This window comes from Hippopotamus amphibius, chromosome 1 (genome assembly GCF_030028045.1).
Source record: "Hippopotamus amphibius kiboko isolate mHipAmp2 chromosome 1, mHipAmp2.hap2, whole genome shotgun sequence".
NCBI classification, from domain to species: domain Eukaryota; kingdom Metazoa; phylum Chordata; class Mammalia; order Artiodactyla; family Hippopotamidae; genus Hippopotamus; species Hippopotamus amphibius.
This window is the reverse complement of record NC_080186.1, coordinates 7,139,292-7,161,384: the sequence shown is the minus strand read 5'-3', so window position 1 is coordinate 7,161,384 and position 22,093 is coordinate 7,139,292. Positions and strand designations below refer to the sequence as shown.

The 22,093-nt window shown below is 56.0% G+C and overlaps 2 protein-coding genes across 11 annotated transcripts in view; one reads left to right on the top strand and one right to left on the bottom strand.

The window, feature by feature from the left end:
• Nucleotides 1–13,733, top strand: part of CLSTN1 (calsyntenin 1) — a 79,177-nt gene extending 65,444 nt beyond the window's left edge. For 3 of the 6 annotated variants that reach the window (XM_057695773.1, XM_057695766.1, XM_057695747.1), the window contains 10 exons: nucleotides 2,119–2,281; nucleotides 5,269–5,325; nucleotides 6,730–6,887; nucleotides 8,438–8,586; nucleotides 8,878–9,104; nucleotides 9,619–9,789; nucleotides 10,152–10,297; nucleotides 11,271–11,406; nucleotides 11,710–11,894; nucleotides 12,226–13,733. In XM_057695773.1, coding sequence (XP_057551756.1) covers nucleotides 2,119–2,281; nucleotides 5,269–5,325; nucleotides 6,730–6,887; nucleotides 8,438–8,586; nucleotides 8,878–9,104; nucleotides 9,619–9,789; nucleotides 10,152–10,297; nucleotides 11,271–11,406; nucleotides 11,710–11,894; nucleotides 12,226–12,423 — 1,590 coding nt within the window. In that variant the 3' untranslated portion in view covers nucleotides 12,424–13,733. The remainder of the gene's footprint in view (nucleotides 1–2,118; nucleotides 2,282–5,268; nucleotides 5,326–6,729; nucleotides 6,888–8,437; nucleotides 8,587–8,877; nucleotides 9,105–9,618; nucleotides 9,790–10,151; nucleotides 10,298–11,270; nucleotides 11,407–11,709; nucleotides 11,895–12,225) is intronic. The other 3 variants (XM_057695782.1, XM_057695776.1, XM_057695755.1) reach the window with 1 other exon arrangement.
• Nucleotides 13,734–15,240: 1,507 nt separating this feature from the next.
• The window catches only part of PIK3CD (phosphatidylinositol-4,5-bisphosphate 3-kinase catalytic subunit delta), a 48,417-nt gene continuing 41,564 nt past the window's right edge, over nucleotides 15,241–22,093 (bottom strand). For 3 of the 5 annotated variants that reach the window (XM_057695703.1, XM_057695714.1, XM_057695735.1), the window contains 15 exons: nucleotides 21,862–22,083; nucleotides 21,107–21,203; nucleotides 20,875–21,005; nucleotides 20,327–20,425; nucleotides 19,868–20,247; nucleotides 19,527–19,670; nucleotides 19,269–19,368; nucleotides 18,944–19,122; nucleotides 18,722–18,834; nucleotides 18,430–18,508; nucleotides 17,626–17,793; nucleotides 16,930–17,053; nucleotides 16,592–16,737; nucleotides 16,252–16,384; nucleotides 15,241–15,597 (listed from right to left, as the gene is read on the bottom strand). In XM_057695703.1, coding sequence (XP_057551686.1) covers nucleotides 15,460–15,597; nucleotides 16,252–16,384; nucleotides 16,592–16,737; nucleotides 16,930–17,053; nucleotides 17,626–17,793; nucleotides 18,430–18,508; nucleotides 18,722–18,834; nucleotides 18,944–19,122; nucleotides 19,269–19,368; nucleotides 19,527–19,670; nucleotides 19,868–20,247; nucleotides 20,327–20,425; nucleotides 20,875–21,005; nucleotides 21,107–21,203; nucleotides 21,862–22,083 — 2,253 coding nt within the window. In that variant the 3' untranslated portion in view covers nucleotides 15,241–15,459. The remainder of the gene's footprint in view (nucleotides 15,598–16,251; nucleotides 16,385–16,591; nucleotides 16,738–16,929; nucleotides 17,054–17,625; nucleotides 17,794–18,429; nucleotides 18,509–18,721; nucleotides 18,835–18,943; nucleotides 19,123–19,268; nucleotides 19,369–19,526; nucleotides 19,671–19,867; nucleotides 20,248–20,326; nucleotides 20,426–20,874; nucleotides 21,006–21,106; nucleotides 21,204–21,861; nucleotides 22,084–22,093) is intronic. The other 2 variants (XM_057695728.1, XM_057695720.1) reach the window with 2 other exon arrangements.

Below are 22,093 nucleotides of genomic sequence, written 5' to 3'. Positions count from 1 at the left end.
TCGTGATTACTTTCCCCCTCAGTTTTACATGAAATCAGCTTTCCTACATTTCGAAAAGAGAGAGCTGGTCAGCATAACTTTTTTTCCCTAGCTTTAGGGTTTGCTCTCTCCCTTCTGTTGTTTTCATAAAGTATTTTTTTAAAAAATGTGGCTTCACACATTCCGGCATCTCCTGGAGCAGAAGCCCTGCTGCTTTCCTCCACCTGATGTGTTTCAGTGTTCACGTGGCCAGCTTGTCACCAGTATTGTTGTGGGTGTCGTCTGTGGTTGGGGTTTTACTATCCTCATCGCCCTGTTTTCAAGGAAATCAGAAAGTTATACTAATTCTACTACCATCTTCTCAGAATATGCTCATGGATTTTGACCACATATTACTGAGATTTAAATACAGTGTTAAAAAATAAATACGTACGTACATACATACGTACATACATACATACAATGTTATGGGCTTCCCTGGTGGCGCAGTGGTTAAGAATCCACCTGCCAATGCAGGGGACACGGGTTTGATCTCTGCTTCGGGAAGATCCCACATGCCTCGGAGCAGCTAAGCCTGTGTGCCACAACTACTGAGCCTGCGCTCTAGAGCCCTCGAGCCACAACTACTGAAGCCCACGCACCTAGAGCCCGTGCTCCGCAACAAGAGAAGCCACCGCAATGAGAAGCCCATGCACGGCAACAAAGAGTAGCCCCCGCTCTCTGCAACTAGGGAAAGCCCACGCACAGCAATGAAGACCCAATGTAGCCAATAAATAAATTTATAAATAAATTTATTAAATAAATAAATACAATGTTATTCTACTAATCCTCTAGAAACCTGTAATATTTTAAAAACTGGGGGTGTAATATAAATTACTTTCTGAAGCAGCTTATATTATAGAATTTGTTTTAAATAAAGACTAAAGTTAAGATCTTATCTGTCTCAAAAATAAATAACGGGGTAATTCCTTTATTTAGAAATATGTGATGACGCGTTTATATCTACACGTATCATGCATATATATAATAAACATATATACAATGTTAGAGATATGAATTTTTCCTCAAACTCAAAAGCAGTTGCTTTTCTTTTGGGGGTAATCTTTGGTAATTTTTTCATTTATTTTGATGTTTCTGGTGTGTTTAAGCTCTCGATTTCTCCTTGGTTCAGTTTCTTAGAATTTAAAGGTAAATTGGGCAAGCTATTTATTTATTTATTTATTATTTTTAAAAAATATTTATTTCTGGCTGTGTCAGGTCTTCGTTGTGGCACGTGGGATCTTTTGTTGTGGCACGCAGGCGTCTCTCTAGTTGTGGCACATGGGCTCAGTAGTTGTGGCGTGGGCTTAGTTGCCCTGCGGCATGTGGAATCTTAGTTCCCAGACCAGGGGTCAAACCTGCATCCCCTGCATTGGAAGGCAGATTCTTAACCACTGGACCACCAGGGGAGTCCCTGGGCAAGCTTTTTAAGAATACATTTTTAGACATTTCACCTCACAGCATCTCCTTTTCTGCCTGTCCCTGTTCTTGCATGTCTGCCTCTTCCTCTAAAGCCAGAAGTCAGGGGACTTAGACCTACCGGGGCCTTGTAGGCTGCAGACCAGCACCCCCATGTGATAGGGGGAAGATACGGGGAGCTGCTCCTTCATGATAGGACAGGAACTCGGTTGACTCTGGCCCTCTGAGCTATATGTTCATATTTATTTAGACCATCACCTGTGAACTGAAAAAGAAAGCACGTGTGCTCCAGTGGGCCTTGTTCAGAGACTGGAGGCGTCTTTCATTTTGATCCAGAAAAGGAGTGGGCAGCCCCCTGGGTGGTGTCCATCCTGCCCAGACTGGAACGTCCTGGTGTCCCAGGCAGCTCCCTGTTTGGAGTCCCGTCACGTGACGAGTGAGCGGGCCCCGCCCCCATGCGAAGTGTCCTAGAGATGGTAGTGTCACTTTGGCCCTTCTGGGCAAGATGCGGTGGGGTGAGCCGTATTTTGTGGCTGTCTTTTTAAATCTTTTCGTTTTTAGGAAGACAGATTCATTCCAGGTGACTTGTTCTCATGTCCAGATGTGCCGCTCTCATGGCCGTGTCTTCGGGTGAGAGGGAAGGTGGACATTTTACACTCAAGCCTCCCCTTGACCTCGTAGGTCTGTGATGAGGAGTGGCATCACTACGTCCTCAACGTGGAAATCCCAAGTGTGATTCTCTATGTGGACGGCGTCGCCCACGAGCCCTTCTCCGTGACTGAAGACTACCCGCTTCACCCGTCCAAGATCGAAACCCAGCTCGTGGTCGGGGCCTGCTGGCAAGGTAACAGTCACCCGTCCCCCGTCCCCCGGGCCTCGGAATTCAGTACCTCCTCTCTGCTCCGTTGGCGGAAACAGGGTCCCCTGAGCATCTCACGTCCCTTACTGTCCTCTCCTGTATCCTTCCGTTCCTTTGCCCAGCATAGCCTTTCTCGGGGCACGGCTGCTGCCCGGTTCCAGGATGGCTCTATTTACGATGCTCGATGAAGCCGTTAAAGGGTGGGAACTCCTTCCCGGGGGCCCTGAAGGGAGCGCTGTGCAGAGGGAGAGTGTCATTGAGGAACTCGTTTATAAATTAATCTGTTTGTTGGAAAGTTTATGAGAACAGAGAGGCAACCATCAGGCACAGACATGTGAGTTGCTTTGGCCCAGAGGGCTTGTCAGAGTGTTTCGCACTTGATAACCTGGTGGGAGCAGCTTCAGCGAGGATTGGGGAGGAGTCCGTGGACGTCTTGGCTGGTAGACCGGGATGGGATGTGATGACGACCGACCACCGGAGAGACTGATACCTTCTGTTGTTTTCTAAGTGGCAGGCTGTGTGCCGATGGCTTTGCATACATTATCTCATTAATCCTCATAATATGTCTGCAGGGTAGAAGCTCTTTATCCCTATTTCATAGCTAAAAAACTGAGGCTCAGGGAAGTAGGGAGCCGCGTTACCAGCTGGTCACGTGGTGCTAGGATTTGAACCCTTGGAGCTGACGCACCAAACCAGGGGTGCTAACCTTTTCTATGCCACGGAGTCCTTTGGTGGTCCATGAAGCCTGTGGACCCCTTCTCAGGATAATTTCTTATTAATCTATAAAATAAAATGCATATGATTTCAAAGGTGACCAATTAAACTGGAATACAGTTATCAAAGTACCGAAAGGCTAAACCTGTAACATAGTAACAGCTGTGCCGCTTTATAAACACGTGAGGATTAGGCACGCCCATCACCTGCTGTGAGTCCAGGAGGAGGGGCGCTGCACCCGTGCCGCGTACCTGCCGCGGAGCCACGTGGTAGGACACAACTTCTGTTGGCAGAGTCACAGTTTCTTCTAATATTCCTGTGGTTTGTAGCTGACATTTGTAACCAAAGGGAAAACTAAACTGTAGAAGTTAGTGAAGACAAGCGTGTGATTTTTCCCAGACCCCTTGGTCTGCCCTCGAGGTTCCGGCACCCCCGCTGCAGCCTCTGCCCTTGACTGTGCTGTGTCACTTCAGGGTGTCACCATCACCACAGGTACCTGCTAAACAGGCCTTTTTCCCTCCCTTTGGAAACATTGTACCTTGAGTTAGGTTAGAAATCTATGAAAGAGCCTAATTTCCAAGACAGTTCTGCAGCTTTTAGGAGAATCTGAATTTCATAATTTCCCTGCAGATCCTTTCAGATGAGAAGGAATATGAGTGTTTCACAGTGAACGTCTTCAGCACGTCCCCAGATGTCTTACTGGTGACAGTCCCTCTGTGAGAAAGTAGGATGTGAGGCCAAGGAATGAGGAATAAGTTATCAGGCAAATAGGAAGCTCTTAGTTGTTATTCTTAAAATTTTAGTTCACATTTCCTTCCCAAATTAAACAGCAATTTCTGAGTAACGATTTTAAAAATTAGATGAAGAATACAAGGGTAAACCTTGTAAAAAGTGTTATTTTGTATTCTGGGAACTTTGTTGCATGGGTTGAAATAAACTGCCACGTCCCACCCTGCCTTCCTGTTCACGTCACGGTACCTCTGCCGTTAGACGGCAAAATTACTTTCACCTTCTCGTCTCTTCCTCCCTCAGCCTTCTCAGCATCCTCAGCCAGAAAAATCTGCCTAAATTTTCAAACCAAACACATTTTAAAAAAATTGTAGTTAACAGGGAAGGGATTTGAAATCCCTCTCCTGTCAGGTTCACCGTGGGGAGCCTGGGCTGGGGGTCCCCTTCATGACATCAACAGAAATGTCAGTTCTGACTGTGTGCTGGGGGGGACGTAGGAGCTGCGTGGGCCCCGAGGCTCACCTGCGCCCGCCTGGCCTTGTCTCCACGTGGCTGCAGCTAAAGGTGGAGAGGCTTGTGCGGCGGGGCGGGGCGGGGAGAGGGAAGCAGTGCGTCCACCGTGTGGTCTGGAAGGTGGAAATTCTGCCCTCTGTCGCTGGGCGGCTGCCTTGACCCAGAACACTGGTCGGGAATCACAGCCGCTGTCCCCAGGCCCATCACCGATGGTGTTTCTCTGGGTGAGTTCCTTAACCTCTGACTCTCCCTGCCTGTTCAAAAAAATTAGTTAAAAATGCCTTCTTCCCTCTGTCACTTAGAACTCAAAGTCTAGACCAATGTGAACTCCTTTGGAGCTTTCAAAAAAGACAGAACACGTCCACTTCATACCGGGCTGTGGATGCTGACAGGCATCTTCCCCGTTAGGAAGGCCGGTGCTGTGGTCCAGGGTGGGGCGCTGTTTGCACCCTGTACGTCTCTGCCGTCAGCGTCAGCTGCCCCCTCGCAGTATCCTGCCTGGACAGGTTGAGGAGATCAGTGAATTCAATATGCACAGCTTTCACTCATCTTACTTTGAATCCAACCTGTGTTTTGGCAGGGAGGCTGTGGGAAGGTAGAATAGAAGAATGGAAAGAGATGAACAACAAGGTCCTGCTGTACAGCACAGGGAACTACATTCAGTATCCTGTGATAAATCACGACGGAAAAGAATATGAAAAGAATATATATGTGTAACCGAATCACTTTACTATACAGCGGAAATTAACACAACATTGTAAATCAACTAGACTTAAATAATAAAACTTTTTTAAAAAAAGAATGGAAGGACGCATGGAGGTAGTAAATACCCCCTTGGGAGAAGGTGACGGAGTACAGGTTTCCTCCAGGCGCGGAGTGTGTCCCCAAGAGGGACGGGAGGGGAATTTTTCTCTTTGCGTTTGTATGTGGTAGCTTTTCAAAACTAATTTTCAAGGTCCAGTTTGAAGAGCCTAACCTCTTGGTCCTTTTCTATTGTCTGTCTTGCTTTTCTACAGAGTATTCAGGAGTTGAAAATGACAATGAAACTGAGCCTGCGCCTGTGGCCTCTGCAGGTTGCTGGACTTTCTTGCCTACGGTTCACTGTTGTGTTTCATTTAAAGACGAGACATCAATTCATTGCACATTTCGCATGAGTCGCCCGGGTTGCATTTTGGCCCCAGACACTATTTGAGCTGCTGCTTTGCCTTATGTTACCCCGTTGCATCATGGGGTTTCCCTTTTCTGCCCATTCTGATCCCATGGGAAGTGAGAGCAGATGACGCATTCATGCACTGCACTAATGGGAATTTTTTTCCCCGTCATCAAATTTTACCCCATCCCACTGCCCGAGGCGCTCCGCCGAGGTCTCACAGGCCAGGTTTGGGAGGCCGCCTCCTGCTTCTTGCGTGTCTGAACTACGAGACAGGAAAAGACTAGTGTCTAGATATTCTGCCCTGACTGATAATAAAGTTTAAATAATGTTTCTGAGAAATCTGGATCCCTAGTGACGATGTAGTGTTTTCATGTCCTTATCAGGAGTGAGACACGCTGCTGACAGTCAGTCTCTTCTCCTTCTTCAGTAGAAGAACAGGGTTTAGTACCTCCTGGTTTCGGTTCTTTGTGACAGTCTGTCAAGGGCCACTTTCTGGGTTTTTCTTGTCTTCACTCTTCCCAGTTATCCTCAGTAGTAGGAGACAGGCACCATCTGAGCAGCCTCGACACTAGGCTTTTCAGTGCAGCGTGGGAGTTTAGCACTGCTTTTCTCTCTCTACTCCTGCTGTGTACGTTCATCCCCGAGTTTGTACATTATTCCCCGAGTACACTCAGTTAGAAAAAGCAACCCAGGGGACTTCCCTGGCGGTCCACTGGTTAGGACTCAGTGCTTTCACTGCAGGGGCCCGGGTTCTATCTCTGGTCGGGGAGCTAAGATCCCACATAGATAGATAGATAGGTAGGTAGGTAGGTAGGTAGGTAGGTAGATAGATAGATAGATAGATAGATAGATAGATAGGTTGGGGAGCTAAGATCCCACATAGATCGATCGATCGATCGATCTTAGATAGATAGACAGACAGGCAGGCAGGCAGGCAGCGTCTGATCCAGCCAATTGAGAAGGCAGTGGTTGAAGAGGCTGGCGCCGACAGGACGTCACTTGTGTACCATGGTGACGGGTGCAGCATGGGCCACCCTTCCCAGGGAGTGACCGCATGTGTGGGGACACTCACGGGACCTCTTGGCTTCTGGGCTCGGGTGAGGGACCCCCAGCTCCCCTCTTCTCCGGGCCACGTGCATGATCATAGACCATGTAATTTCCTCATGTGCTTCCATGTCGATCGCAAGGCTAACAGGATCTGGTAGGAACTAACCCGCATGTCCACCCATCAGCTGCCACCACCGGTAACACCGCGTTGAGAAGTGAAGCAGGAGGCCCTGGGCGGCACTCACAGCTCCTGCTTTTGCTGCCCCGTGTTCCACAGGTGGTGACCTGCACATGACCCAGTTTTTCCGAGGTAACCTGGCTGGCCTGACGATCCGCTCCGGGAAACTCGCAGATAAGAAGGTGATTGACTGTCTGTACACCTGCAAAGAGGGGCTAGACCTGCACATCCCCGAAGACAGCGGCAGAGGCGTCAAGGTACACGGGCTCCCGCCTGCACGGCACCCACGCCTTCCTCGACCGCAAGCGTGGAGGCTGTTGGCGTAAGGATTGATCCAAGATTGATCCTGAGCTGCTTTTACTCACAGCCCCTCCAGCACCACGTTGTGTGGAATTTCTCTCTCACACCAGTTCTCCAGCTCTCGGGACCCCAGCTCCCCAGGCATCCTGTAGTCCAGTCCAGTCCTGACACTAACTGGGCACCAGGCCCCACTGGCCACCACATGCCTGCTCCTCTGGTGCCAGTTGCAAGTGCCAGGACCTTGGGTACCCACACTTCTGTCCAACTTGGCTGAATGTTGAGGGTTCCCACAGTCTGTCTCCCTTTTCAGGTTCCATAATTTGTTAGAACTGCTCAGAAAACACTTCACTTACTATTACTGGTTTATTGTAAAGCAGGAATCCCAGATCTAATGCCTGATGCTCTGAGGTGGAGCTGATGTAATAATAATAGAAATAAAGTGCACAGTAAATGTAATGCGCTTGAATCATCCCGAAACTATCCCCCCACCCCGGGCCGTGGAAAACTGTCTTCCACGAAACCGGTCCCTGGTGCCAGAAAGGTTGGGGGACCCCTGTTATAGAGCATACAACGCAGGAACAAGCAGGTGGGAGAGAGGCACGGGGCCAGGAGCGTGGGCGGGCGCACCACCCTCCCAGCACCTTGCTGTGATTGATCAAATCGTTGACCATTGATGATTAATTAGCTCAGTTTCCAGCCTCTCTTCCCTCCCCAGAGTTCAGGAGCAGGTTTGAAGGTCCAATCTAATCATGTGGTTGGTTCCTCTGGCAACCAGCCCCCATCTAAAAGTCTCCTCATCAAAGTAAACTCTGGGGTGGTTGAAAGGGGCTTATAAGGAATAAAAGCTTATTAGGCTTATCAGGAAATTGCAAGAGTTTTAGGAGCTCTGTGCCAGGAACCAGAGACAAAGACCAGGTATATACTCCTTATTATATCACAGGTGTCTCTGTGCCTTAGATTTTTTTTCTAATAAATTTATTTATTTATTTATTTTATTGGCTGTGTTGGGCCTTTTTTGCTGTGCGTGGGCTTTCTTTTTAGTTGCGGTGAGTAGGGGCTACTCTTCGTTGTGGTGCGCAGGCTCCTCATTGCCGTGGCTTCTCTTGTTGTGGAGCTTGGGCTCTAGGCACGTGGACTTCAGTAGTTGCAGCACATGGGCTCAATAGTTGTGGCTCACAGGCTCTAAAGCGCAGGCTCAACAGTTGTGGCGCACGGGCTTAGTTGCTCCGCGGCACATGGGATCTTCCTGGAGTAGGGATCGAACCCATGTCCCCTGCATTGGCAGGTGTATTCTCAACCACTGCGCCACCTAGGAAGCCCTGTGCCTTAAGTATTTACCATCATTTAAGAGGGTCACAGTCACTGGAGCCATGCGAGCTTTTCTTTTCCAGGTCAGCAATTCAGATCAGCCCCAAGCTAATCCTCTCTGTCCGAGTGTTCGTGGTTTCAGCTTCTTGCAATTAGAACCTTATTCTGCTTGTTCTTCTCTGTTTTGGTGCCATTTCAGATCCAAGCCAACCCCAGTCAGTCAGCGTTGACCTTGGAGGGAGACGACGTGGGGGAGCTGGATAAGGCCATGCAGCACGTTTCCTACCTGAACTCACGACAGTTCCCCACACCTGGGATCCGAAGACTCAAAATCACCAGCACTTTCAAGTACGTGCTGATTTTTAACAGTAAACCTGTCTTTGTTCGGTGACCCTTGAGAAGAAAACGTGTGTAGTGAGGTTTTTAAGACAACTCTAGCCTCCCTTCAAGGTCACTCGTTACCAGAAGGTTTGATGTTTATTCATGATGTGTGGAAGCGCATTCCGGGAGTGGCCGCCTCTCCCGTCCCCCAGCTGGTTGTGGAATCCCGCGTGGCCTGCCTTCAAGCACCTTTGTCTGTGTGGCCTGAAAAGCCGCCTCTTAAAGCCCTGACCCTCCCCTCCCCTTTCTTGCTGGCAGGTGTTTTAACGAGGCCACCTGCATCTCCATCCCCCCGGTGGACGGCTACGTGATGGTTTTGCAGCCAGAAGAGCCCAAGATCAGTCTGAGTGGCATCCACCATTTTGCTCGCGCGGCTTCCGAGTTTGAAAGCTCGGAGGGGGTTTTCCTTTTCCCCGAACTTCGGATCATCAGCACCGTCACGAGGGAGGTGGAGCCCGAAGGGGAAGGGGCCGAGGACCCCACAGGTAACAGCCCCCACCAGTCGCCCAAAAGTGGGCGGCTGAAACCCTGCTGCTGCTACTTACTTCCTGGCCCTTTTACTCTGTGGTTTTGGAGATGCGAACGTTTTAATGCTGTTCTTGGGTCTGCTTCTGGCATCTGACCCGTGGGCTAGAGCTCATTATGATGTTTGGAAGACCACCTGGAGGGTCCTTTCATCTTCTTCCAGCTTGATGTCCGAATCTGAGGCGGATCTTATGGGTTGAGAGGATGGAGACAGGGGTGGAGGATGCTGTTGGGGGTGGTGCTCCTGCTGGCTGGCAGCCACGGCAGGATGGGCCCCCATTCTTGGGCCTTCCAGGTGGTCGCTCCTCCTAGACACATAAAGCACCCCCGATTCTTGAAAAAGACTGCCCCGTTTGTCCGTCCGTGGTCCCTAAAAGGACTCTCTGAGTTTGAGGGTGAGCAGGCGGGCCGTCACTGTGACCACCTCCCTGGGCTTTGCAGCCTCTGCTATTTCTGGTTGGACCATTTCTGCAGTTCAAGAGTCACTGGTGTCGGAGGAGATCGTGCACGACCTGGACACCTGCGAGGTCACGGTGGAGGGAGAGGAACTGAACCGAGAGCAGGAGAGCCTAGAGGTGGACACGGCCCGCCTGCAGCAGAAGGGCATCGAAGTGAGCAGCTCTGACCTGGGCGTGGTCTTCACAGGTGAGAGGCTGAGCCGGCCAGACCCCAGAACCGGGCGAGTGAAGGCACAGCGCCCGCCTCCTCCCAGCCCAGCACCTGGAGAGAACCCTGGAGGAGGTGGGAAAGGAGAGCATCCACCTGGATGCACAGTGGCTGCACACCTTCTCCCAGGCGGGAAGGGAAGCGCGGCTCTGCCTGGGGTCCCGTCCTCACACACAGTGAAAGTTAGGGCGCGCGATGGCCTATGCCCCTCACCAGGGGAAGACGCCCAGGCAGCTGGAAAGCCAGACGCGCGGCGGGGTGGCTCGGGGGCCCGCCTGCAGCCTGTCTTTGCTTGAGACTGGGTCCCTGAGCTCCGCCGTCGCTGTCTCCCCTGCCTGCAGGTGTCGACACCATGGCCAGCTATGAGGAGGTCCTGCACCTGCTGCGCTATCGGAACTGGCACACCAGGTCCTTGCTTGACCGGAAGTTCAAGCTCGTCTGCTCCGAGCTGAACGGTCGTTACGTCAGCAATGAGTTCCAGGTGGAGGTGGGTGCCGTGCTGCGCGGAGAGAGGCCAGCAGCGTGGTGAGCGGGCGCCTCGCTCACGGCCCTGACGTTTGCAAATGCAACCTTCAGGGCATTCGTGGGGGTAACTGTGTGGGTTCATCCTGGGGTGGGGGGGCCTCCAGGTTAGACCTGCAGAGGTTTTGGGGGGACAGGTTATGCACGGGGCAGGCAGGGGGACAGCACGGTGCCCCCCTTTCACAGGCTGCCTCAGCCGGGGAGTCGGAGGGGCCTCTGGAGGGAGGTGGTCAGGACCGAGTGGCGGTCAGTGCCGAGTGGTGGTCAGTGCCTCGGGCTGAGGTTCAAGAGTGTTTCTTGAGACGTGACCCTGCTTTCGCCCGGGCAGCCAGGGCTTCTTTGCAGACGGCTGGCCCTGCTGTGAACAGATCCTTGGCCCAGGGCGAGGGCTGCCGGCCAGAGGGCACTCCTCCTGCTCTGACACCTTTCATATCACTCAGAGCGGCTGTGCCCTGGAGAAATGGACCCGAAGTTATTTAGCAACTGAATGCTTCCACTGTGACCCCACAGCAGCAGAATGAAACTCACAGGGCTGAAGAGTCGCGAGTGTTTTCTGTGCGGCAAAGGGTGGCGGATTTGAAAGGAAGGAAAGGCTGTGATTTGTGCTCTGTCACGTGGCTGTAGTTTTGGGAAAAGAGGGGAAATGGTCTGTGCCCGGGCCTCTCGAGTGACCTGTGGGGAAGGACCGGCGGTGGTGCCAGGTCTCCTCCTCCAGCCTGTTGTGGACAAGTTATTTTATTAGATACAATAAAAACGAGTTATTACAGCAGCAGGGTGTTTCTTGGCTGGGTGACAACATCAGATCGTTACCGCAGCCTCCTCAGCTTCTGTCCTTTTCTTCGCCCACCGGCACCAGTCCAGGGCCCACGTCGGTGGTGCTGGGCGAGTGCACGTCCATCTCCCTGACACACTCAGGCTGCCTTTCTGTCTCGCTGCAGGTGAACGTCATCCACACGGCCAACCCCATGGAGCACGCCAGCCACATGGCCGCGCAGCCGCAGTTCGTCCACCCCGAGCACCGCTCCTTCATTGATCTCTCGGGTCACAACCTGGCCAACCCCCACCCGTTCGCAGGTAGGACTGTGATGCCCCTCCCCCACTCCTGCCGTGAGCTCAGCCCCCCCACCCCCACCCTCCCACCCGCCCTACCCCGGGCCATCCTGGCTGTGACTCCACATCACACACAAGGAAACTAGAGCTGGACAGCGCGGTGCGGGGCCGACCCCAGGCTTGAACCTGCGCTGAGCCTTTCCTCGAAGGTCTGCCCGTTCTCTGGGGGCAGATGGAGCGAGCAGGGGAGGAGGCTGAGGGCACACGGGGTGCGGGGGGCCGGGCCGGGTCTCGTCATCCCAGCCGTCCCGCCTCCTCTCCCCGCAGTCGTCCCCAGCACCGCGACCGTCGTCATCGTGGTGTGTGTCAGCTTCCTGGTTTTCATGATCATCCTGGGAGTGTTCCGGATCCGGGCTGCTCACCAGAGAACCATGCGGGACCAGGACGGCGGCAAAGAGAACGAGATGGACTGGGACGACTCCGCCCTGACCATCACTGTGAACCCCATGGAGGTAGGCGCGGGCGGGTGACGCCCCGGCTGAGAACCCAACGGGCCGGGGCCCCAGGGAGGCTCACCTCCTTTTCACGCTCGTGTGCTTTGCGTGGTCCACACCACGACCCTGCGTGGGTAAACGGGGGCCTGGGGCAGGGTCACGGTCACGCTGTGGGTGGTGACCAGAGCTTTGTTTCCCTTCGTCTTTGGTGAGGCTCCTTCCAGCCTCGTCCGGCCCCTCTTGCTGGGTGGTGGGATGTGGCTTCCGGCAGGTGGGCAAACACTGGGTCACAAACTGGGGAGGGGGCGGGGGCTGGATTCAGCGCCCGGTCGGGGCATCTCCTTGTCAGACGTATGAGGACCAGCACAGCAGTGAGGAGGAGGAAGAGGAGGAGGAGGAAGAGGAGAGCGAGGACGGGGACGAGGAGGATGACATCACCAGCGCCGAGTCAGAGAGCAGCGAGGAGGAGGAGGGGGAGCACGGGGACCAGCAGACGGCGAACAGGCAGCAGCAGCTGGAGTGGGACGACTCCACCCTCAGCTACTGAGCCGCGGCTGCGCCCTCCATCGCCTTCTTTCCTGCTTCAGGAGACTCTGCTGTCATCTCCGTGCCCGCCCCAAGGGTCCACGATGTACAAAGTCGTTCTGGCCAGTAGGTCTGCAGACCCTCCCCATCGCCGATCTCTGCCCGTGCTTGGTGTGTAGGACCGTAGGCTTCCTCGCTGCCTCCCTCCCTCCCTCCTCCGCCCGGATCGCTCTTAAGTTATGTGAGGAGCTGACGCTCGCTCAACTCCAGAAAAGCTGCAGTGACTGGACTCCTTAACAAAGGGTTAGAGTTGCTCACTCCCACCTGGTAATCCTCTTCTTTTTTTTTTTTTTTTAAAGTTTTTATTTTTTTTCCAAACTAGTGCATGTATAAAATGGCAGAATGGGGTTAATATGTAGATGATGAACTCAGTTTTTAATATTTTGTAAATAAATTGGGATTCCCTGTGTCTTTTGTGCTAGTGTAATCCAGGGCTGGATGCAAAGTGGAGTGGAGATGCTGAGGGTGGGAGGGACTGAGGCCACCCCGCTTCACCCAGAGACAAGGAGAGAGGGGCAACAGACATTGCCCCGCTGCCCAGCAGGAGGAGGTCGGATCAAGGACCCCCTTTGGAGGCTGTAAACGGCCAGGTCTTTTCTTTGGGTTTCTACCCATTTCTGATTTGGCAGAGGGCTGCGGGGAGCCGGGGTCCCTGGCCGTGTTTGCTCACCTCTCCGAGGACTGACAGCTCCTCGTACAGGAACCGGGACTCGGGTGAAGCCTTGGGTCCATGCGGAATAGATGTCAGTTTCCTTGCTGGTGAGCGTCTGACCGCGTGGCCTGGAGACAGCAGCAGGCCTGGAGCATCTTACTTGGCATGCTGCTGAAGTGAGGCCCAGTGGCCTGAAGGCAGTGCTCAATTCCCTGAGCAGCTGTGCCCCCTCCTCCCCAGAGCCCCCGGGGGGAAAACCCAGGTCCAGTAGGTGGGGAAGGGAGAGAAGAGCAGGCAGGAGCTACAACCGCCTACAGAACTTGGTTTTTAATTTACATGTAAAATTTTAGATTTCTAAAACCGGGGGAAAATAATTTTGAACACTGTTCTGTGATCATAAGTGGTAGTTTTGAGGACACTGCCAGCTGTCCTATGTCGTGTGTGGCCACCCCTCCATGTGCTGTCACTGTAGCTGCTCTGTGTAGACCATGGATAGGCGCTAACGCGGAGACGGGACGTTCTCGCGCTGCCTGTAGCCACCGTGGAATCTCTTTTCAGATGTGTATATTGATGGTAGGTCAGAAACTGTATACATACAATAAAGTCTGGTTCTAACTCCAGTGGGAGAGTGGGTTGTCTCTGGTCTTGTTTTCATTTTAACCCTGCATTCCTGTGTTTCTTTCAGAGCCAAGAATATAACATACAAAGGCTTTTATTTCTTTTAATCCGTTTTTACCTCTCATTTCAAGGTTTCAGACGGCTGGTCTGAACCTACATCAGTTACGTTGAACTCAACTTCCCTATACAGAAACATCAAATGATGTAAAAAAAATAGAAAATATTCTTCTTGCCAGGCACACAGGCCGTGCCCCCAAACCAGACACTGCTGTGCATATGTGGTGTGCTGCCCACGCCAGGAAGCACAGACTCGTTTAAATAAATAACAAGTAGACACACACACGGCTCTTCCTATTTCCAAACAGGTGAGGTGGGTCTGATGAATTCAGCACTGAGTTGGGAACCAGAGTCTGGTCAGTGGGGCTCCGGGGGTGGCACAGATTGCTACGGGCGGTGCCCCTCAGCCGCCTCTCATGAACCAAAAAAGAAAGCTGGCTCCTGGGTTCTTCTGGAAGCCGTGCACCTGGGCTGCTGAGAGGGCAGCTACTTCTGGCTCTGCTGAGCCTTGCAAGGCCTTTGAGAGGTAAGTGGTGTCGCCCTCTGGGTCCCGAGTTGGCTGCTAATGCTCACCCGTGGGCTTCTAGAAGCCCAGATTCTTAGCCCCATCTCCCGAGTTGGTGCCAGAAGGCTGCGGGAGGCCTGGGAACCTGCATTTCTCGAGCTCCCCAGGTGCACTAAGGCTGAGCCTGAACCACTGCAAGCTAAGTACCGTCAGAGGAAAAGACGCCACCACACCCCTAACTCTCACGCTTCTGCTGCCTGGGTACTCGGAGCAGGTTCTCGAAGGTGAGCATCCTGGAGAGGAGGTCAGGTCCTTCACTGCCTAAAACCTGCATTAGGAGGAGGGCGGTTACATACAATTGCACAAAGTACTAGCACCTGCTTGTGTCTTGATCCTGGACCAGGAAGAGCTAAACCTAAAGCTCAGGTCTTTCTAACGTGTCTCGAGGGCCAGCGTGTGCTGTACTTGACGGGGCTGGGGCCCTTCTGAGCCACAGCAGTGCAGTAAAGTAGTCTGGCGATTCTTTTTCCTTACCCGCAATCGCTTTACAGCAGAGATGAGAGAATTCCCGTACCCAGGAGTCACTTTAAAAGTGGAAAACAAGCATCCCTGAATCTAGAGGGTACCCATGCTTCCTCTGGGAGCTGCCCAGAACTCAGTCAGTGGAGAGCACGCAGGTGGAGGGGGTGAAGAGGCATGGGCGCCCTGTCTGGACAGCAGGCACCGGGTCACTGCCCGGCGCTAAGACCTGTGTAGCGCGGTGGGAGCCCGGGGGGAGGCGGTTCCCACATGGGAGAATAGTCTTTGCTGGCTCCAGGTCCACCAGCTGGAAGACTTGAGGTTACAGATCCTCAGCGAGATGCAGCCTCGAGGTGCCCGGCTCACAGTGTCTTCCCATCAAAGCCCAGGGCTCGGAGAGGGACGCGGGAGGACAGTGCCCCTCCCCCCCCCCCCCCCCCCACTAGGGTGCATTTCCAGGTATGGCTGTTTAGTTCCTGAAACATTTCAAGTCATAAATAAATAACCAGTGTAAACAAAAGGCAGTTGTGTAGGTTCTTTCCCAAGGATGCCGTCCAGCCTTTCAGGCCCCAGAGGGTGGGCTGAGGGTGCCCGGCTCCCACGGCGGACGGCTCACTTGTCTCTGGGCCCAGGGCTTCAAGGGGCTGCTATTGCCTGTTATCTTTGGACACGTTGTGGGCCAGCCAGTTCACTTTGGTTTTCCAGCTCTCCCGCAGGGCTTCATTAAACTTCACCCGGAAGTGTTTTAGAGCCTCCTCCTCCGTCTTCCCCAACGCCAGAGAATCCTGAGGCAAAATCGAAGCAGTGGGCATCCCGCTGAGGGGCCTTGGCCCTGCTCAACAGGGACCCCTGCCTCCCTGCACCTCCACCCTCTCTGGGCAGTTAACGCTCGCTCCTGCAGAGCTGCACCAAGCGAGCTCTTCGTTCTGACCCCAAACCAAGGCAGCCCCTCACCCCTACCCATCCTTAAAATAAGATGTCAGCTCGTGCCGGGAGATCTCATTCCCAAAAGCCCCGCGGGGACAGGCAGCCCGGCCTTGGCCTTCTCCACTGGAAGCCGGCAGGAGGAGGAAGGGCAGGAGCAGCTGCGTCCCAGGAAGTGGGCACCAAAGAGAACAGCAGGGGCTGTGGCCCCACCCCCCTCACTCCCCACCCCAGAGTCTCATAAACCAAGAAGACACAGAAAGGAAAAACATTTTTTAACCGTGGAGGGAACCCTCTTGTACAGGTGGAAACACCTGCAGCCTGCGGAGGACACGAGGGTGGACCAAGGGAGGTGCTGGCAGAACGTGGGCTAAAGCCAGTGGCTTCCCGCCAGGCCCGGGTCCCAGACCAACGGGCCCCGTGGGTCCCCCGTGTTCGGGGGTTGAGGGGGGGGCCTCGGGAAGTCTGGGGCTCCCTGGTCTTCTGCCTCGGGGGGGCCCTGCCCTGGCGTTTACCTTGAGATACTGGATGTCTTTGGAGCAGCTGAGCTCAGGCAGACCTGCCGCCCGCATCAGGGCAAAGAGGTGGAGGAAGAGCAGCCCGTGACGCCGCAGGATGGTGTAGGCCCTTTCACAGTAGCCCCGGAACCTGCAGGGGGAGGCCAGGGAGGGGCTCTGGGTCCTCCGGCCACTCCCCCCCCCCACCCTGGAAACAGTCATGCCCACAAAGCGCCAGCGTCCTCTAACAGACCCCTCCACACTGTCCCCTGCAGGGGTGGGCTGAGAGCTGAGACCCTGCACCCCGCCTGGGGCCCCCAGCACCAAGGGGCATCTAGGGGGTCTGAGGCACCCTCACCTTTCAAACTTCTCACTGTTATTCGTCTTCCCCTGCTGGATCACGTGGACAAAGTCATAGGTGAGGATGAACGGGACTCGCTCACGGTTGATTCCAAACTTGGTCTTGAAATTCCCCAGGAAGTGGCCGAAATCAATGTGGAACAGCTGAGGGGCGGGAAGAACAAAGACCAAAAGGAGTCAGAAAGGAGGGCGCCTCACCCAGCGGAACCTGGGGAGGGAGAGGGAGCCCGAAGGCTCGGCTGGGGGCTCTGCCAGCAGCCGTGTGCACAGCAGAGAGGCCAGCAGGCCGGGGCGGGCAACAGGCGCCACGCTCACGGTGGCCCCCACACCACCTACCTGCCCGTTCTCCCGAATCATGATGTTGTCGCTGTGCCGATCGCCAATGCCCAGCACATACGTGGCCACACAGTAGCCAGCGCAGGAGAGCGTGAACTCCTCGATGGCTCGATCCAGGGCTTCCCTGGGGGGCAGGGATGGAAACCACGGCCACACCATTTTGCAGCTCCTTCTACCAAGGGGTGGAGTCTATGTCCCCTCCCCTTGAATCTGGCCTTGTGACTTGCTCGTACCCACAGAATGTGGAGGAAGTGATGCTGGGCTCCTTCCAGAGTCTGGGCCTTAAGACACCTTGCAGCTCCTGAACCTTCCCTCCTGCCACGGAGGGAAGCTGAGGCTAGAATGTGAGGTCACATGGAGAGAGGCCCCAGAGGTGCAACTCTCCAGGCTCAGTCAAGCTACCAGATGACAGCAGCTGCATGAGTGATTCCAGTGGAAGAACTACTCAGCTGAGCCAGCTCAAGTTGCAGATTTGTGATGTAGGCCCCTAAGTGCGGGGTGGTTGTTACGCGGCAATAACTAACTGATGTGTGTGGGAAGAGCGACCTGACCCACTCCCCAACAGTGTCTGTGGGATGGCCCTCAGCTGAGCCAAGAAACCACAGAGACTGTCACAGCCCCTCCTCCTTGGCGTTGACTCCTAAACGCTACCTCTTAGGAAGGAGAGGACATCTGTCCCTAGGGCCTGAAACCTACCCAGGGTTCTTGGACTTGAGCCAGTTGAGCAGAGCATCCTTGTTGAAGGCAGCCGTGGCCGCCATGTTGCTCTTGTTCAGCTGGATGTTGGCGATGGTGTCCGAGTGAAGCACCACCTCGATGAGGCCTGTGCGGTCCCCGGTGGAGAGGCAGCCGTAGGGGGTCATCCTAGCCAGGTGGGAGGAGGGGCAGGTGGACACAGTGGTCAAGGGCTGTCCCTGGGGCTGCTTGACCCCAAAGGGCTTAACCCAAAAAAGCCCCAGGAAATGCTACTCAAGTTGCTGAAAGAGAGGAGCCAGATGCTGGGGGAGAGCCCTTGACTCTCAGGGCTCCAGGGAAAGCTCCTTGGAGAGGTCGCACCAGCACCCAAGATGCACCCAAGATGCAGAGAGGAAGAGTCGGCACCTTACAGGGGCAAGAAGCCAGGGATGCTGGGGACTGGCCTTCTCCACCTTCATCCTGTGGCCCTATCACCACCCTGACTCTGAGCTTTTTTTTTTTTTTTTTTAATATTTATTTATTTGGTTGCACTGGGTCTTAGCTGTGGCATGCAAACTCCTAGTTGAGGCATGCATGTGGGATGCTCCCTGACCAGGGATCAAACCCAGGCCCCCGGCATGGGGAGCATGGCATCTTATCCACTGCGCCACCAGGGAAGTCCCTGACTCTGAGCTTTAAACGGGTCCCTGCTCTCCTTAGAAGAGCCAGTCATTTTTCCAGCTGAGGTGGGAATGTCAGGGGATGCCTCCAGTGGGGCGGGGTCTGGGCCTGTGCAGGCACGAGTGGAGGACGGGGGGCCCTCACCTCAGGTCCAAGCCCTCCTGCTTCCAGAGCACGTCCATGAGCTGGAGCATCTGTAGGGTCAGCATGTCCTGGCGGAGGTCTGCGCAGCCGCCCCCGGGAGGAAAGGCACTGGTTTCCGGTGGGTTCTCCAATCCCCGCTACTCCCGGGCCCCAGAGTCCCGGGCCTCTGTCTTTGCCTCAGCTCGCCCTCCAGGAGTCCCTCCCCACACACAAGGTCCCCCCAAGGGCATACGGCAGGGTGTGGGGAAGCCAGGGCCTCAGCGGGTCCCTCCCCGGGGCCCGGGCTGCTCACCGTCCCCGTTCTTAAAGATGATGCCCACGGTGCCGTCGCTGCCTGCCTCCTCGTTGTTGTACATGACCCACAGGGGCTTCATCTTGGAGTCCATGAAGGTGCACTGCTCCACGCTGCCGGGCCAGAGAGCTGTTAGCAGCAGGCCCTTCGCAGGGCGTGGGGTGGAGGGTGGAGGGTGGAGGGCGGGGGGCAGGGAGGCCCCGGCTGGGACCCGGGACGCACCAGACTTCAGCCAGCAGGGTGCTGGGGTCGAGCGGGGACTGCAGGTGCGAGAGGGCCTCCAGGTAGGTCTCCTGGCGCATGCACAGGTGCATCAGCTCCTTGGTCTGGGGCTTGGTGGTCTTCTGGGAGCTCACTTTGACCACGTCGTTCAGGGCCTTCAGCTTGCTCAGCGCCTCCCCCTGGCCAGGAGAACGGGAGGGCAGCGTGGGCAGGCCGGGCGGGGCAGGCTCCGAGCCTCGGCCCGGCCCACGTGGTCCTCCAGGGGCCGGGGCGACTCTGGCCGCAAGCGGAGCCCGAGCAGGTGTGGGGGGGCCCCGAGGCTCACCTGCTTCATCAGCACCTTCATGTGGTGGGTGCTGCCCCGGCAGTAGGCCTCCATGATGAGGCCGAAGCGCAGGGCCACCGACGGCACGTGCATCTCGGAGCTGGAGGGAGGAAGGGGGCGCTGAGCCTCACCTCGCCTGGCGGGGCCACGTGGCCCCTCCCCGCCCGGCAGGACCCAGCCGCCGAGGACACCCGGGCCTGTGGGCCAGCAGGCAAGAGGCCCCCTCCTCCCCGTGGCCTTCCAGGTAAGTCCAGCTACCGGAGGTGCCAGAAGAGGAAGTGGCCGATCTTGCGATTGGCCAGGGCCCGGTCCAGCAGGAATTTGGTCAGCTCGCAGTCGAGGTAGGACTCGTACTTGAGCACCTGCACCAGCTGCAGCAGGTACTGGAAAAGCTCGTCGTCCCTGCAGAGAAGGGAGGCCGGCTGGGGCCCGGAGCTTCACGGCTCAGGAGAGGGTCTGCAGCTGGTGAGGGGGCAGGGCAGGAGCGGGAGGCCAGCCTCACCTGAGCAGGCCCCCAGGAAAGGTCCCCACCCGGCACCTAGACGCAGGCCGTTGGGGCAAAGCCACCCTCTGAGCACGAGAAAGCCCACGGGACTCACGTCAGTTTCCGCAGGGACTTGATGGCGAAGGAGCCCACGTGGCGGTCGGGGAAGCTGTAGTCCAGCAGCTCCAGGGCGCTTAGGACAGGCAGCTCGGGCCAGGAGCACAGCAGGTAGAGCATCTGGGGGGTGCCGGTGGTCAGGGCGGGGGCGCAGGCTGCGGTCTGGCTCCAGGCTCTACCCCCTCCCCCGGCCCCGCCCCCACCTCCCACCTGGGCCACGTCCTCGTGCTTGTTCCACTTGGTGACCAGCAGCAGCCGGGCCAGCGCCTCGGGGAAGTGCTCCTGGATCTCGTGCCGCATCTTCCACACCAGGTCCTTCTCATGCTCGTAGAGCTCCCCGGACCCCCGCCGCTCCAGGATCTCCCGCAGCTGCAGCTGCTGCAGGGCACAGGCGGAGGGCATGGTGCTGAGGGCTGCAGCCAGGTCCACGCCCCACCGCCCACAGCCCCCAGCTCACCTCTTCCTCTGTGAAGCGCCCGTGCTCCCCGTGCCGCCCCAGCTCCAGGATCTGCAAGAGCGACCCTGTTGTCAGCGGCGCCCCGGAGTCTGGACCAGCCTGGCAGGGGCCCCCAGGGTGGGTGTCAATACCTTGGCACCACTGACTTTGTGGGTCACTGACCCCCAACGGTGGGGACTGTCCCGCGCACTGTAGGGCATTTAGCTGCATCCCTGCATCCCTGGCCTCCACCCATGAGATGCTAGGAGCATCTCTCCCACTAGTTGTGACAACCAAAAATGTCTGTGGACACTGCCCAAAGTCCCCTGGGGGGCGAAGTGACCCCTGGTTGAGAACCACTGTTCTAGGGCACATGAGGACTCCAGAGAGTCAAGGAAGCCCCCAAACGTGTGTGGGGACCCAGCCCCCAACCCTGGGCTACTCATGGGGTGCGGGGACCATGTCCTGGGGAGCCCCAGAGGCAGGGTCAGGACAGTTCAACTTTAGCCTCGAGGTTTCTGGGCAAGATGGGTCCTGGACCCCCAAATGGCGAGGGCCCCCTCACTGACCTTGTCCAGGGATGGGTAGTATACAGGGTGGAGGGCCACCTCAGGGAGGAAGATGACCAGGGCGGCTGCGCTCTCCGTGTTGGGGTTACTCCGCACGGTCCCACAGGGGTTCAGTAGCTCCCCTTTCTCATCTGGACACAAGGACAGACGGAGTTGCAAGGGGAACGTCACCCCCTCTGGACCCCACCTCCTGCCGCCCAGTCTCTGCCTCTCCCTCCTGAACTGGGCCGACCTGGGACGGAGGGCCACATGTAGAGGCAGCGCTCGCCGGTCTTGAGCTGGTCCTTGTAGTCAAATAGCATGAGGTTGGCCCAAGCGATGGGGCAGTCCTGGGAAAGAAATGGGGCAGGTCAGGACCAGCCACCGAAAAGCCTCTGCTCGCTCATCTGCAGGACGGGTGCAGCCAGACCATGCTTCCCTCCCTTCGCCCAGATCCCCGAGAAGCAGCCGGCAGGGTCAGCCACCCCTCGGCTCCCTTCTGCTCCTGGACACATCCCACTCTTGGCTTCTTGAGAAAGCCTCAGACAAACCACTTTGGACCCAGAAAGCTGGCCCAACTCAGCTACAAGTGAGTCAGTGTGGCTCGGTGGCCAGTCACATCCTGGGCCCAGTGACTCAGTGCTCGACCACCGCTCCATCCCCAGCTGACGGCGGACTCAGGCCACCCTGCTCCCTGTGAAGACACTGTGTTTGTCCTTCCACCCCCCGCCTCCAGGTTCCCACAAGGACCAAAGGCCCAGGCCCAGATATTCCAAGTCACCCTGCTCATAAGCCCAGGAACCCAGCACCATCATAGGGCAGGCAGGGGTGGTGGCCAGCGTGTGTGGGGGGGCGGGGGGTGGAGAGGCTGGGGTCCACGGGCCCTCCTGGACCCTGTCCCCAGGCTGCATGCCAGCTGGGAGGCTGGGAGCAGGATGCCCAGTTGCCCGGGGGCTGCAGGACTGGACTGGGCCCAGCAGGGAGTGCCTCCCAACCGGCCCCACCCACCGCCTTCTTGGACTTCTTCTTGGTGGAGCGAGCCTTCTTGGCCTTCTCGATCACAGCGTAGAGCGCGAAGCAGAGGCGGGCCATGCGCGGGAGGTCGCAGACATGGATGTCGAACTCCAGCCGCTGCTTCCACACGGGCTCCGAGCACACGCTCACCTCCGAGCTGGACACCGTCTTGCACAGCGTCTCGTTGCCATGGAAGAGCCCGGCCTGCACCACCAGCTGGGGAGGG